This window comes from Chaetura pelagica, unplaced genomic scaffold (genome assembly GCF_000747805.2).
Source record: "Chaetura pelagica isolate M959 unplaced genomic scaffold, ChaPel_1.0 scaffold210, whole genome shotgun sequence".
Classification (NCBI taxonomy): Eukaryota; Metazoa; Chordata; class Aves; order Apodiformes; family Apodidae; genus Chaetura; species Chaetura pelagica.
This window is the reverse complement of record NW_009951862.1, coordinates 275,471-291,048: the sequence shown is the minus strand read 5'-3', so window position 1 is coordinate 291,048 and position 15,578 is coordinate 275,471. Positions and strand designations below refer to the sequence as shown.

Here is a 15,578-nt window from a genome sequence, read left to right as displayed (position 1 = left end):
GTTATTTTTGTTCAAAAATATTTGCCAGGAGGTTTCTTAGAATCCTTGTGGAAGTACAGAGAGACTGTGAGGCCGTGGTCTCTTGCTCAGCAGTCTTAACACTGTGTCGTGCACTCACAAAATTGGGCTGGGTAGGCTCAAAGGAGTTGGGGAAGCAAAAACTTGAAAAACAAATTCCAAATAATATTTTCTCCAATGTGAGGATAAGTATTTTTGGACAGATTGTACCAAAGCTGGCTGATCATAGAATCACAGAGTGGTTTGGGTTGGAAGGAACCTTCAAGATCCTCTAGATCCAACCCCCCTGGGGGTCCCACCAGACCAGGTTGTACAAGCCCCATCCAACCTGCCCTTCAACACTTCCAGGGATGGAACAGCCACAGCTTCTCTGGGTAACCTGGGCCAGGGTCTCACCACCCTCATCGTAAAGAACCTTCTCTTCTCCAGGCTGAACACCCCAACTCTCTCAGCCTGTCCCCAGAGCAGAGCTGCTCCAGTCCTCTGATCATCTTTGTGACCCTCCTCTGGACTCTTGAGGAGCTCCATGTCCTTCTTGTGTTGGGGCTCCAGACCTGGGTACAGCACTCCAGGTGGGGTCTCACCAGAGCAGAGCAGAGGGGACAATCCCCTCCCTGGCCCTGCTGCCCACGCTGCTCTTGCTACAGCCCAGGACAGGGTTGGTTTCTGGGCTCCAGTGCACGGTGCCGGCTCGTGTTGAGCTTCTTGTTCACCATCACCCCCAAGCCCTTCTCCTCAGGGGCTGCTCTCAATCCATTTTCCATTCAGCCTGTATTTGTGCTTGATGATGAAGCAGACAATAATTGACTAACTGTACCATCTGTTGCACTTCTGCCATATGTTTTGCTCTCCTCATTTGTTTCTGTTCAAGCTGTTTATGTTCTGTGAAATAGTGTTTGATGTGAAACAGACCTTAAAAATAACTAGCAAGTCACAACTTGATGATGTTTCCATTAAGGAAAGGAAATAAATATTGGGAAGAGGCATTTTTGTAATGCTATTTCGTTTTCATTTTGATGTCATTCTTTCATCTGCTTGTCTTAGAGTCTTGCTGTCAGGCAAGGTGATAGTGTGAGAGCCATATTAAATGGCTCTCATTAGTAGCTGTATGAAATTAATGGTGATTTATCTGTGAAGACTTAGAGCAGCAGAGGCTTTTACTGTGCATCAGTGTGATTTCTGTTTCATTTTTTTTTGAGTGATGTATCTTGCCTTAAAATTCAACAAAAGTGTGTCTCCCAGTCTTGAGAAATGTTGATCAGCAGCTTCTCATGATAAAAAACCAGTCCATTTTAATGACAAAAGAACTTCAAGAAATTTGTGATTTCCTGCAGTTGGATTAAAAGGAAGTGTTCTCTCAGTGTTACAGAGGAAGAGGTTCTATGGGTTCATAAGCAATCAAATGGTTTTTTTGTTTGCTTTTTAGCCTTCCTCCACCCCCTTTTGCTTTTGGGAACCAGCAATGGTTCTTAATACGATTAAAACTAAACTAATTTTTTATTTTCATTTAGAGAACATACAGGACAGGAGGAGAGGCAGAATTCCTTCCTCATACTGGTCTATTTTTTGAAAATGTTGTCATGGGCTGGAGTGACACAAATCAGCATTTGAAACTCTGTAGTTGGGGTTGTCATGTCACTGAGAGCAGCTTCAGAGCACGATGGTATTTTCATGGTTTCTGTTACAGATCCAAGCCTGGATAATTTCTGGGTCAGGGTGTATATGTTGTGAACATTCAGAGCCAAGCCTCTTGCTGGAGCCAGTGGGCTAACCTTTGCCAGCTCGGGCTTTGTGGAGCCTGGGAGTGTTACACTGTTTTAAGTGTGCAGCACAGCATGATTTAGAGGTTTTTGAGGCAGGGCAGGGGGAGTATGTGCATGTGTTTACTTCTTGTGTAGCATGTTTGAAGATGATCAAGACAAAATGATATTTCAGGGCAGGCATCCAGTCTCAGCTGCCTGTTTGCACACACAGGTTATTTGGGCCTTCCTGGTGACGCATCAGGAGTAGCCCAGCTGCAGCACTATTTTTAACTCTCAGTTTTTGAACTGTTTCCCTCCTGAAGATGGATGGGGTGAGACCACGGAGTCTGCCAGCAGCCAGGCTCCCATGTGCTTGGGGGTCCAGTTTCCCAAAGCATTTCCACAAATCAGTAAGGAATTTTGGTTTTGAGGTTTTTTGAGTTGTCATTCTGGGAAAATCTAAATATCAAAGTTGCTAATCTGGAGAGGTTCCTGAAGAGCAGGAGCTGGGGTTCAGCTTGAGCAGAGGTGAGGGCTCCAGCCATGCATGCAGAAGGGACAGCTAGCTGGAGCCTGGCGGGCAGCTGCCCTGCACGGGTTTCCTCTGATGGTGCCTGGCAGGCCATGGAGACCTCTTCTCCTCTTGGCATGGGTCCATGCAGGGCCTGAGCTGACTGTGGTTCTCTGACACTTTCTACCTGGTTTCCTAGCACTGACTGTGGGGAGACGGTGCAGTGTTACGAGTTACAGCACAGGCCAAATTCTCAAAAGCTTTAAAGGGCATATTGACTAATCATAGAATATAGAATCATAGAACAGTTAAGGTTGGAAGTGACCTTAAAGATCATCAGTTTCCAATCTCTCTGCTATGTGCAAGGACACCTCCCACTAGACTAGGCTGCTCAGAACCCCATCCAACCTGGCTTTGAGCACTTCTAAGGATGGGACTTCCACAACAACCTTGGGCAAACTATTCCAGCACCTTACTACCCTCATGGTGAAGAATTTCTTCCTAATGTCTAACCTAAATCTCTCTTCTTTCAGTTTAAAACCATTATCCCTTGTTCTGTCACTGCCCTCTCTGGTGACAAGTCCCTCCCCAGCTTTCCTGTAGCCCCTTCAGGCACTGGAAGGTGCTCTAAGGTCTCCCTGGAGCCTTCTCTTCTCCAGGCTGAACACCCCAACTCTCCCAGCCTGTCTCCAGAGCAGAGCTGCTCCAGCCCTCTGGTCAGCTTGGTGGCCTCCTCTGGACTCACTTCAACAGCTCCATGTCCTTCCTGTGCTGAAGGCTCCAGAAGTGGACGCAGTACTCCAGGTGGGGTCTCAGGAGAGTAGAGTAGAGGCTCAGAATCCCCTCCCTTGACCTGCTGACCTTGCTTCCTTTGATGCAGCCCAGAACATGGTTGGTCTCTGGGCTGTACATGCACATTGTTGGCTCAAGCTGAGCTTCTAATCTACTATGACTCCCAGGTCCTTCTCAGGGCTGCCCTCTATGGACAGTTACCCTAAATGTCCAGGTTAATGGTGGACAGAAACAGTGGCTGCACAGATGTTAGGACTAGGACAGCTACAGGCTTAAGTTAAAAAGTGGACATTTCAGTAGACTGCAGATGCTTCTGCTCTGAATTAGGAATGTCATCCAGTGTGATACTACTTGTTTTTAAGTTGAAGCGCCCCAGTACGTGGTGAGACACTGTGCATGGCAACTTTTGACACCTACATGATAAAACATACAAATTAAAATGAGTTTTTGCTGCTGTCTTCAGGTCGTTTAAGGGCTTCTGTAAGTTAGTGAAGGGAGGGCTGGTGCTCTCAACTGCATGACCAAATAAGTAGCTGCTCAATATTCCCATATGCTTCTGCTTTTAAAACTGTGTCTCCTTTTGTGCACTCAAGTTTGAGGAAAACTTGGAAGGAAAATTGGTTTGATCTGTTTCAGAAAGGAGGCAGAGGGTGGATGGTGATCCTAAATATCTAAACGGAGGGGGACAATCCCATGCCTGGCTGAGTGGATAGTCAGCTGTGCATGGCGAGGAGCTTGGGCCACTGGTCACCATGACACTGTGCTGAGGTCTGCAGCAGTAAAGATGCATGACCAGCCTTGATGAGCAGTGCCTGGTAGTCCTGTATACATGAGAGCACCCATGTCCACCAGGTTGTCCCCTAGCAGGCACATTGATCTGCTTTTAAAACTGCAGGAACTGGCATTATGGCAGAAAGGCAGTGTCCCCTCCCCTCCATCCCTCCTTTCTTTCTCTTCACACACTCTTTAAAAAGAATTTATTGCTGGGAAGAGAGCTTTGGGTCAAGGAAGGTTCAGGGGACGAAAAGGCCTTGGGCAGTGTTATAGCTGCTGCTTTTGCAGCAAGGGGCATGTGAGATGTTTCACCTGCAGTGTTGAACACATTTAGGAAAGAACCTTCTCATAATAAATATTCTTGTTGCAAGATACACAAGTTACAGTTGTGCAGGGTTTTCCTTTCGTTTGAAAGGAATCAAAACCTCTGAGCAAAAGAGCTTGATTGCTCTGAATTTGGATGGTTGCCAGCCTAGAAACAGCAGGATATCCGTTAGGCACATGGACCCAGCACAGTGTTTTAGTAGAAAACAATTTGAAGGGTCATACTATGTGGCCTGTGCATTGATTTGATTTGTTGGTTTCTTTTTTTGAGGGTGGGGGTGTTTATTTCTTTATTATTGCTGTTAGTCCTTAAACTACTTGTAAGTTATGGGCTTATCTTGCTCTAAGATGAGATGGGAGCATCTCCCTGATGAGGAAAGGCTGAGAGAGCTGGGAATGTTCAGCCTGGAGAAGAGAAGGCTGAGGGGAGACCTTATTAATGACTGTAAGTGTCTGAAGGGTGGGTGCAAGGAGGATGGAGCCAGACTCTTGTCTGGTAGTTCCCAGGGACAGGACAAGGGGCGATGAGCACAAGCTGGAACATGGGAAGTGCCATTTAAATATGAGGAAAAACTGCTTTACTGTGAGGGTGACAGAGCCCTGGGACAGGCTGTTCCAGGGAAGTTGTGGAATCCCCTTCTCTGGAGCCATTCCAAACCCACCTGGATGCAGTCCTATGGAATGTGCTCTGGGCCATCCTGCTTTAGCAGAGAGTTGGATAGATAATCCCTAGAGGTCCCTTCCAACCCTGACAGGTCTGTGACTCTGTCTTCTGGTGAGACATTTAGAGGAAGGAGGGTTGGACTAGGTGATCTTCAGAGGTCCCTTCCAGCCCCAACCGCTCTGTGACTCTGAAGGCATAATGTAAAACAAGAACCCAGTGCTAACAGCAGATTTTATCCTAGGACAACAAATGAAAATAGGTTTTCCCCAGTTCTTCCAACATGTCTTCCAACATGGACATGTCTTCCAATGTCCTCCTTGCCTCCCTTCCGGTAAATTTTTTCTCATGTGTGTACCCAAGGTCAGGCCCATTTTCTGTGACTGAAGAACAACACGTCATTGCCCAACACGAAGTCCATTGAAACCGGTAAGATTTTTTGTGTGTATTTCAGTGAGCTTTCGCTCACAAAACACTCAGCTTCTGGGTCAGGATTTCATAGAATGTTGTGAGGTGGGAAGGGACCTTTAAAGGCCATCTAGTTCAGCTCCCCTGCAGTGCACAGGAACCTATTTAATTAGATCGGGTTACTCAGATCCTGGTCAAGCCTAACCTTGAATGTCTCCAGGGATGGGGCCTCCACCACCTCTCTGGGAAACCTTGTTCCAGTGCTTCACCACCCTCATTGTAAATAACTTATTCCTAATGTCTGACCTAAATCTCCCCTTTTCTGGTTTTAATCCATTCCCCTTGTCTTCTCACTACAAGTACTTGTCAAAAGCCCCTCCCCAGCTTTCCTGTAGCCCCTTCAGGCCCTGGAAGGTGTTCTAAGGCCTCTTTGGAGCCTCCTCCAGGCTAAACTATCCCAGCTCTTTCAGCCTGTCCAGCCCTCTAATCATATTTGTGGCCCTTCTCTGGATTGTTGCAACAGGTCCATGTCATTCTTGTGTTGAGGGCTCCAGAGTTGAATGATAAAAACCCCACCCAAATATTTCTTTTTGTTTGTTTCACAGCAGTCTCACAGTTGAGTGCTTCAACCTCTCAGTGTTCTTCCAGACAGGGAGATAGTTATGCTGGTATCTGTGGAGCATCACTGGTGCTTTTCAGACTTGGTTTACAGCTGGTAGCTGCATGCTGTGTTGTATTTTCCGGCAGGAACAGTAATCTGAATAGTTATCAGCTCCTGCCCTTTTTACCCAGCAATGACAGGAAAAAACCAAAACCTGCTAATACCTAGTTAGGTCCTGTATAGGTTTATCAGACAGAGGGAGAATACAGGTGAGCATGTGGGTCCCCACTGATTCCCCACATCAGCCTTCTGGCATGTGGAAATGATACAGCTTGTTAACTGTATCCATCTAAAGTATTGAGAGTAGCTTTGCTTGTGTGAAAGAAGTTGACCTACAATATCTCCTTTCTAACAAATCTTACCTGAAGAAGCTAATTGGGGGGCAAATTTTAGATAACTGCTGAATGCTTGACAAGCAGGAGGTAGTGAAGTCATTAGAAGATAGGATGTTTGGTTCTTAAGTACTGTATGGAGGCTGTTACTCCAAGTCCTTAGTGCTTTAGAGGAAATGGTCACTACTACAGAGGTCATCTGGAAAGCTCTCAAGTGTTCACATTCATGTCCCTTAGTCATACTGCAGATTATCAAGTGATGTGCTGTGCCCTAGTAGTGATGTTAAGAGTTTTTGAAAGGCAACTGTGGTGGTTAAGGAGGTTGGGAATGAGTCTGTTAGATGAGAAGTTATGCTTTTACTCTTGACAGAGTTCCCCAATAGATTCGTGTTCCATCTTTTATGTCTTTCTCTGTCTCCTTTGGAAGAGGCAAATAGTCTATTACATGGGAAGATAAAATGAGATGGCCTCATTTTAAAACAATCTGTTTTAAAAGAATCTATTTTAAAAAGAGAGATAGATTGGCTTTGAGTTTTGTCCTTATGTATAGTTTTGATGAGCGTTTTAGGCTGTTTTCATCTCTTACCCTCTTGGGCTTCAGCAGAGCTATGCCAGGTCAGCAGCTTGTCTCTGGAAGATCTGGATCTGAACATTGCCACAACAATCTGTGAATTGCAGTAGCAAAATCTGTTTTTGGGAAAGCTAGCACAATGTCTGTGTGTGCTGTGTATTCCAGCCAGCACCATGGGTAATTTAATTTAAACCAAGTATGCATATTTAATATTGCAGTTGTATTAAAAAGTGCTGTGTGGGTCTGAGTGCTTGGCATTCATGGTGTGGATCAAGACAGAAATAGTAACAGGGCAGGCTGACATGTTGGCACCATTTTGCAGACCAAAAATATGTAGGTGTATCAAAAGACACAAAGTGGGAGAAGGACCTATACTCTTCAAAACAGTTGTTACACTTGTAAAATAAGATCCCCTTTGTGTCATTTAGTATCCTGTGTGTCCCTCTGTCTATCAGCCGATGAAAATGATGGTTGAGGAACTGATGGGGAAGACATGACTGAGAAAGCAGCAGATGCTCAAGAAGAAGGAATTAAAACTAAAAATTATCCTTTTGTACTTTCAGCATTGCACTGAATACTGTTGTTAGGCTCAGAAACATACTTGGTGGTAGCTTCAAAAGGAAAAAGTCAAGGTGGGTGGCAGAGAGCTGGAGCTGAGCACCTGGTTGCAGGAAGAGTCTTGTTTAGTCCCAACACATCAGCAAAGCTCCTTGCAAGAGAGCTGTGTAATTTGTTAGGGAAACATAGTGACTGCAGTACAAAGAAGCTGGGAAATGGCAAGAAGTGGGGGCTGCCAACAAGGGCAGGGGTTTTGTTTCTTTGTCCTCCCTGTTGTGTTGGCTTGAGTTGCTTGAGCAGCCACAGGGAAAACGGACTGGGAACCAGTGGGGCAAGAGGAGGTGAGTGATCCATGGTAAATGTGCTCATCAAAAAAGTTAAAAAAACCCAACACAACAAAGCAGTTTGTTCACAGTTGGTGTCACTGTTCCTGACACTGGGCCGTGGTGTCACAGATTGGTGAAGAGGAGGTTTCAGAGGTCTCAGAATCTCCTCATGCTAAAATCCAATGACTTCTCTGTTAAAACCTTGTCTTATGTTGGTTTTTTTTCATGCTTGCTGTTAAGGCAAATCTTTCAAAGTTTATGTAAAGGATATTTTCAGAATCTTTACTTCTGGGAATGTTTGGAAAATTGTATTTCATTCAGTAGAATTTTCCAAATAGCTTGAACAGATATGTTTAAAAAAAGCTGAGAACTCAAAATGTGTTCACTTAAATCATTTGCTTGAGTGCAATTTCAAGTAGTAGATGTAGCCAAGACTGCTTCTAGCTTGCGTTAAAATTCCTCCTAATTCTTTGCCTTCTGCAGTTGGTATCTCCCATCTCTGATTGCACAGAGCTTTTCTGGCACACATAGTTCAACTGACCAATAACTGATTGCAGATAAGAAATTGCCCACATGCAAAATGACATCAGATGCACATATATTGTTTGGAACAGAAGGATGATGTATATTTATTCAACAAGTGATTTGTGATTCCTTTTTATTTTTAAAATTGTTGCATAGTTTGCAGAAGTGGAGTACACAGAGCTTACTGGGAACTTCTCTTTTGCTACGTTTGGAAATAGCTCAGCATTGACAAAGCTGGAAACTGTTTTAAATGTGCGCAGTCTAATCCCTGAATATGTTTTTCTGCCTTAGTGGCACAAGTGCATTCTTGCTGCAATTCCACATGTAGAAATTGGCCATCAGACAACATCGTTTTCCAGAGCCCACATGGAGTCAGGAAACCCCTTCTGCAGTAGTGAGATCTCCGAGTTAGCTGCTCCAGCCATGTAGTCCTCCACCTTTTCTTTAGAGATGATTAAACCTTCAGTAGATGATTGTGTGTGGTATTTGAGAAAATGTCACTGGTGGGGAAGACTGGGCTCTTCCCTTTGAAACTGGGACACTTGAGCAGTTTAGTGTACCAAGGAGATACATAGGGATTATATGTTTGCAGTAGAGTAGAAATAGGAGAAGAAATATCTGCATCCACATACTATGTCTGCGTGTTTTTTCTTCCCAAATGTCCTTAAAAATTGGAACAATAGATTCTCCTCTTTTGCAGTAGTGTTTCACAGATGATGTGTAGTTTAAAGGATCTGGTTTTCCGTGAAGTCATCTTGTTGTGCATGTGACATGGCTTTACTGTCCTTTTGATGTGGGATTGGTGAAACTGGGAGCATGTATATGGGGTTGAGGGAGAACAGGGGGATCCAGCCTGGTGCTTTGCAAATTTCTGAGGCCTTTCCTTTAAATAAATTTTTGTGATGGCTTTAAATGCATCTATGTGGTTTGCCAGGTAAGCAGCTTTCCAAATATTCTTTTAAAGTAGAGAGTAAGTTTTCAAGCCTGTTATTAAAGTAGGCAAAGTTCAACCTCTCAGTGGCAACACCTTCCAAATAGTGGATTCTTTTTTACTCTCAGGCAGAGAGTTGGGGCAGAAGTCTGGAGAATGAGAGTGGTAGTTTTCACCAGGATTGTTGCAACTGGATTTGCCAGCTTATGCACTGATCACTCAATGTTGCCATCTTAATTTGTGTTTCACAGTTAAACGGATGGATAGTTTTCCCCTTCCCACCCTTCTTGCTGGATGATAATGAGGAGCAGAAACCCTTGAGAAGGATGTGTGCTGCACCTTCTGTGTTACATTGTTGGGCAGTGCAGCAAATACTTGACATAACTGATTTGTCTGCTAGAACCACCCTTCAGATTTCAGAATTCCTTTTGTGCTGGACCTGTACCATTGTCTCAAAATCACAGTTTCTGCACCACGTAGATACTTTTTGATAACAGAAGTATAAAATGTTAACCTTTCTTTCTCTCTTTCCTAAAGCTTGTACAATGAGGACAGAAACTTGCTGCGTATTCGGGAGAAGGAGAGGCGGAATCAGGAAGCTCTGCAGGAGAAAGACAGGTTCCTTGAGAAGACTCCCCTCTTTGCAGAACCCTACAAGGTAATGGTAGGGGGGCACATGGTGGAGGCAGAGGAGTAAAGCAGGTTGGGGTGGGAGAGGAGAGCTGTGGCCTCTGCAGACTGTGCAGTAGACTCGAGCATGAAATGTGCAAACACAGTATCTTCCCATTTGCTCATCTTAAATTCATCTGAGGATGTGCTTAAAGCTCTGTAGATGGTGCAAGCACAGTAGGGTCTTTGGATGGAGCAGATTCATTTGCAGGCTTCCTGCAGTCTGGGACTTTGAAGGAGGGTGCTTGAGAGCAGCTTGGCTGCCTTGCTTGCCTGTCTGCAGCTGTGGTTGGAACAAACTGGTAGGATGTTAGTGATCCTGAAGACTGCAGGTACACCTGCCATCTTGGCTCAGAGAAGCTGACTAGAGGAGTCTCACTTGCTTAGGAGAGACTGCATGCAGGATCAAAATGAGCTTTCATAACTTCACTCATGGTGATGAATGGTGATTAAAATAAGATCCTGAAGAATGTCTCCTCTTCAGTTTAGTCTCTTGGAGTGGGGGTCCATGCTTTTTAAATTTCCCCCTCTATTCTTCTGTTGCAGACTAATAAAGAAGATGAGTTGTCAAGCCGAATTCAGAACATGCTGGGCAATTATGAGGAGGTCAAGGAGTTCATCAGCAACAAATCCCATCAGAATCTCATAGGGATTCCAAAAAATGATGCTCCTCTGATCCCACAAGGAATGCCCGATTACCCATTCTTCCCTGAAAAGACCAGCCATATGTTACCTTCTTCATTCCACCGCACAACCTGCCATCCACCCATGGGACCTACAGTTGTAGCTCCTCCCCCTCCAAGCCACTCCATTCACTACCAAAAGGCACAAACAAGAACAGAACCAGCTTCAGGTTTGCATGCCAGGAGTCACAGCTTAGCCAATGGTCGGAGTCAAGGTCAAGAACACAATCGTGGTGGCCAGGAGAGTCACACAGGTTTTCATCAGAGGAGAAATGACAGGCATGTGATTGGTGAAGGTCGTGCTAATGAACTGCAGGCCTCCCTTTTGGCTCTTTCTCCATTGCTGTCATCTTTGTCTTCTCCAGTGGCACCTCTGTCACCTCTACATTCCAGCCAGCGTATCAATTCCAGGTCACAAAACAGCAGGAAAAGTCATGGGCCGCCCTACAGTCAGACAAAATCATCCCAGGACCTCGTGACAGGATCACCAGAGAAGGAAGGTCGGGACAGCTCAGCTCTTAACCTGACCAGCACTACTCAGCCTTCCTCTCAGACTTTTCCCCCACCTTTGCCATCAAAAACCAGTGCAATGCAGCAGAAACCTACTGCCTATGTCAGACCAATGGATGGCCAGGATCAGGCACCAGTTGAATCCCCAGAGCTCAAACCTGTCCTGGAGGAATACCGTGGAGAACCCTATGAAAAAATCTCTGATTTGAAGGCAAATGCCAAAGCCAAACTCTCCAAATTGGAAATCCCTTCGGAGCCCCTAGAGGTGAGTGCAATTGCTGGGTGCTGTGTTGCTGGCAGGGTAAGTTGAGCTGTGGGAGAAGAGGTCATGGGAGAGCAGAGGCTACCAGAAGCAGTGATGGCTGTGCACACCTTCTGTTTAGATGGTGGCTTTTGCTGACCTCTGGGAAATAGCTGTTTGCATGGTAAAAATGGAATGCTTGCCACAATTCCATGTTTTTCTCAGTAAGACTCCAGCAAGTTTTATGGTTTAGAGAGGCTGCTTCTGTTGCTATGATTTTTGGTTTGCCTCTAAAGGATTGAAAAGGAGAAGGGAGAAATGTTATGCTGTGAAGGTCAAGTGGTTAGTATGTGCTGAGTGTCAGTACTGGCATTGAAATGAGTGCTGGTGGGTAGAGGCCCCAGATCCTTACTGAACATTGGGGCAGTGAATTCTGTAGTCACCAGGGTAGTTGAAGATTTTTGGGGCTTTGTGATAAATGACAGTGAACACTACAGGGTTCTCCCAAGTCAGTTTGTAAGTGCTCACTGTAGACCCTCAGGAAAGTATTGATGGAAATGAAAAACATCCTGTAGATGTCTTCCAGATGGATTTCAGCTGGCTTCCTCGGGAAGCATGACACCATTCTGTTTCCTACTGCACCAAATGCCTTGTGAGCAAGTTCTGAAGGATTAAGTGTAGTGGTGGAATTCTCAGTGATCGGCAAGAAGTTCTGTACAATTTTGCATTTGAGCAAAGATGATCCTCTTCCTTGTCCCAGCAGTGAGCAAAACAAGCAGAACTCTGCTATCTGTGTGTTCTCAGCAGCAGAGGACAGCCTGGGCAGCCAGCTCAAGCATACCTTTGTTCTAGTCACTACACTTACCCTTTCTCTGCCAAAGACTGAGGGATGTTGCAAAAGACATGGGATGGGAAGTTGCAGTTGTGGCAGGTGGGCCAAAGACCAAAATGTGTTGCATGCCAACCTTTGGTTATTCCTGCTCATCTGAGAAAAGCTTCTTTCTGATATGTATTATTTTTCTTGAGAGTGAAACACTAGCTTTTTCATTTACCCCCCATTTAAAAATGAATACTGACTTGGGGCTTAGTTTTCAGTCTTCAGTTAGAATCTGCAGTTTCAATCTGCAGTGAGACTTCTGTCTTGAGGTCCTCTTTTGTCATTCATTCTGCTCCTTTGGTCATTTTCATGGATTTGCCCTTTTCCAGGCAGAGACATCTCAATGCAGTAAGGCTGAGTGCAGGGTATTGCAGATTAGTAGGTGCAATTCAGAACTTAATGCTGTTGCTCTTGTGCTACTTAAGTAGCCCTCTAGCCAGAGGGAAGAAATCTTCTGAGGATACAGAAATTTTTTTGTATAGTTCTCCCTGCACCTTGATTTGTTCAGAGATAATATGTAGTATGTGGTAGAGACTGACACAGTTGAGCTGGGTTAGATTAGTCAGTTCCATCTTTCACTGAAGAGAACAAGGAAAAGGCAGAGTGGTTGAGAAGTCTTTTCTGGAGATCTCAGAAATTCTCCCTCATCTATGCCTGAGCCCTGCTGTGAAGTCAGTCGGAGGCAGAAGCCTTAGATTCCTCAGATGTGTGCTGAGGTTAAAGCAGCTTGAAATCTGCACTGGTAAAGCAGTGGGAGAGCAGTATATATAGAATCACTGACTGTTTAGAGTTGGAAGGGACCTTAAAGATCATCTAGTTCCAACCCCCCTGTGTGGGCAGGGACACCTCCCACCAGACCAGGTTGCACCAAGCCCCATCCATCCTGCCCTTCAACACTGCCAGGGATGGGGCAGCCACAGCTTCCCTGGGCAACCTGGGCCAGGCTCTCACCACCCTCACACTCAACAATTTCCTCCTCATGTCTAACCAAGATCTCCCTCTTCCAGTTTTAATCCATTCCCCCTTCTCCTCTCACTACAAGCCCTTGTCCAAAGTCCCTCCCCAGCTTTCCTGGAGCCCCTTCAGGCACTGGAAGGTGCTCTAAGGTCTCCCTGGAGCCTTCTCTTCTCCAGGCTGAACAAACCGAATTCTCTCAGCCTGTAAATTGCCTACAGTTGTTTTCAGCTCATCAGCACCCTTTTCCATGACAAGCAAAATGCCCCCCTACTCTTCCTTTTTACTACAAAGAAAAACACCATGTGAAAATTCTCTCCATAGCTGTCCTCACCCAGCTGCCTTAGGTCAGTTGTGTATTGGTCAGCAAGTGCCTACTCCTCTCCTTTGTGCCCTTGGAAGCCCATTGCTTCAGCTTTGCTAAGGGACCAGCAGCACACAGACTCTGCCTACCTTGTGGCTCAGCCTCCTGTGAGTTCAAAGCAACTTGGTCCCCAGGTATGTTTGGCAGTTTTACCACTCTCATCCTTCAGCACTGTGAATATTGCTGTGCCCTTTGGGATGTGGGATCCCACAGTGCTGACATTGTTAAGAAGTTGTGAAAATACTTTCATGCTGAGAGACATATTTGCTACAAAGTAGGTTTGGCATTGCACATCATACCTCGGAATAGGAAGTGCACTGTGATCTGCATTTTATTATTTGCTTGACCAGATAATTTTATTCCTAGGGGAGAAGTAAGGTAGTGCAGAACTTTTCCTTTGAGGTGGCATACTTGTTTTTCAGAAATGAGACTTCCTTGTTCTCTCTTAACTCCCCTGATCCATTTCTGTGTTCATGTTCTCTCTTTTCCAATCCCCATGCTTTTTACATCATTTTGTTTATCTCTCGTGTAATAGGAGTTTACATAGGGCAGTGTTATGCTGTGTACTGAATTAAACTTCCTTCTCACTTTCCACGTAGCACAGGACTCTGAATCCAAATGTCTGTAAAAATCCTGAAGCTGCAAGAGCATGAGCAGTGTTCCTCATGCTGGGACTGGAGTGCTGTTAGATCTCTGCAGAGTAAGAACATAACAAAACAGGGAATTGAAGACACATGAAAGAAATGGTTTTGCACAAAACAAAACCCTGCTTTTAGTTATATGCTTAGTCCGTTCTGAAGCTGATAGATCAAACCTTTTGTGAATATCACAGAATCTCACAATGGAGTGGGGTTGGAAGAGACCTCTGGAGATCATCTGGTCCAGCCCCTCTGATAGAGCAGGATCCCCTCAAGCAGATCACACAGGAACATGTCCAGGTGGGTTTGGAATGTCTCCAGGGATGGAGACTCCATAACCTCCTGGGCAGCTTCTTCCAGTGCTCTCGTACCCTCAGAGTAAACAAGTATTTTCTCATATTCAGGTTAACCTCCTATGTTCCAGTTTGTGACCATTGCCCCTTGTCCTGTCACTGGACACTACTGGGAAGAGTCTGGCCCCACCCTCCTGATACCCCCTGTAGATATTTATAAGCATTGATGATCTCCCCTCTCAGCCTCCTTTTCTCCAAACTGAACAGCCATAGCCTGTTTATGTTGAATATGTTGAATGATTCTTATTTGAGGTAGGTATCTATAGGCTGTGATCTGTGTTTTCTGTGCATGGACATTTTGGATAAGGGCTCTGTAATGTGTAGTGAAAAATCCATTACTTCATTTTCTGCTTGCTCCAGGCTTGTCATGATTATATCTCCTTACTTCAGTTTCAGTGGTTAGCTTATATTTGATGATACAGTCTTTCAGTGCTGAAGTATGGAGAGTGAAGGGGAAGAAACAGTGTGATTGCACACCTGCATTTATTCCCTGTGTGCTGGATGTCCAGGTTGAGAGAGGTGTCTGGGGAACAGGGCTGAGCTAGTTTGTTTTTAGGGAACGTCCAGTAAGGTATGTTAGCATGCAGGTGAAAGATTCACCCAAATAAAGGATCTTTGGAAGGCTAATCAGGGGGTTCTTTGGCCTAAAAGTTGGCCCTCCCTTTTCTTTTTGGTGAAACAGGAGCTGTGGGGGAGGCTCCTGCCCTCCCATGACCCTGACAGTGAATAGGTCTAGGCTGGCAGAAAGTCTCCTGTTCTTCCGTCTTCTTCCCAGTAACTGGGAGGATGGTTTTACAAATTTTAAGCTGTTGGGCTCTGGTTATACTGGAACAGCTACATGCGAAATCCAGTTTATCATGTGATCTCCCTAGACATCATTTAGGAAAGCCATTTCTTCTGCCCCATGTTTTTTGGCTAATTGAATTTCTAAGGCATGTGTCACCTGCAGCTGCGAATTCATTGACAGCTTCTGTTCATGGCAACACTGACAAGTTAAGCCTTCCAGTCTGAATAGACAAGCAGATTCACTCTAGTGTGAATTAATCCACAGTGGATAACTGTGCAGTGACTCCCTTTGCATTCACATAAAGAAACTGAACAGCTCTTTCCCTCTCTTCCCTCCCCCAAGTCCTTTACTTTCAAATGTGATTTCTG

General features: G+C 45.1%; 1 protein-coding gene across 1 annotated transcript in view; it reads left to right on the top strand.

Moving 5' to 3' along the window:
- The window catches only part of AFF1 (AF4/FMR2 family, member 1), a 135,598-nt gene that overhangs the window by 51,461 nt on the left and 68,559 nt on the right, over positions 1-15,578 (top strand). The window contains exons 3-5 of the mRNA XM_009993821.1: positions 8,495-8,610; positions 9,672-9,792; positions 10,350-11,261. Coding sequence (XP_009992123.1) covers positions 8,495-8,610; positions 9,672-9,792; positions 10,350-11,261 — 1,149 coding nt within the window. The remainder of the gene's footprint in view (positions 1-8,494; positions 8,611-9,671; positions 9,793-10,349; positions 11,262-15,578) is intronic.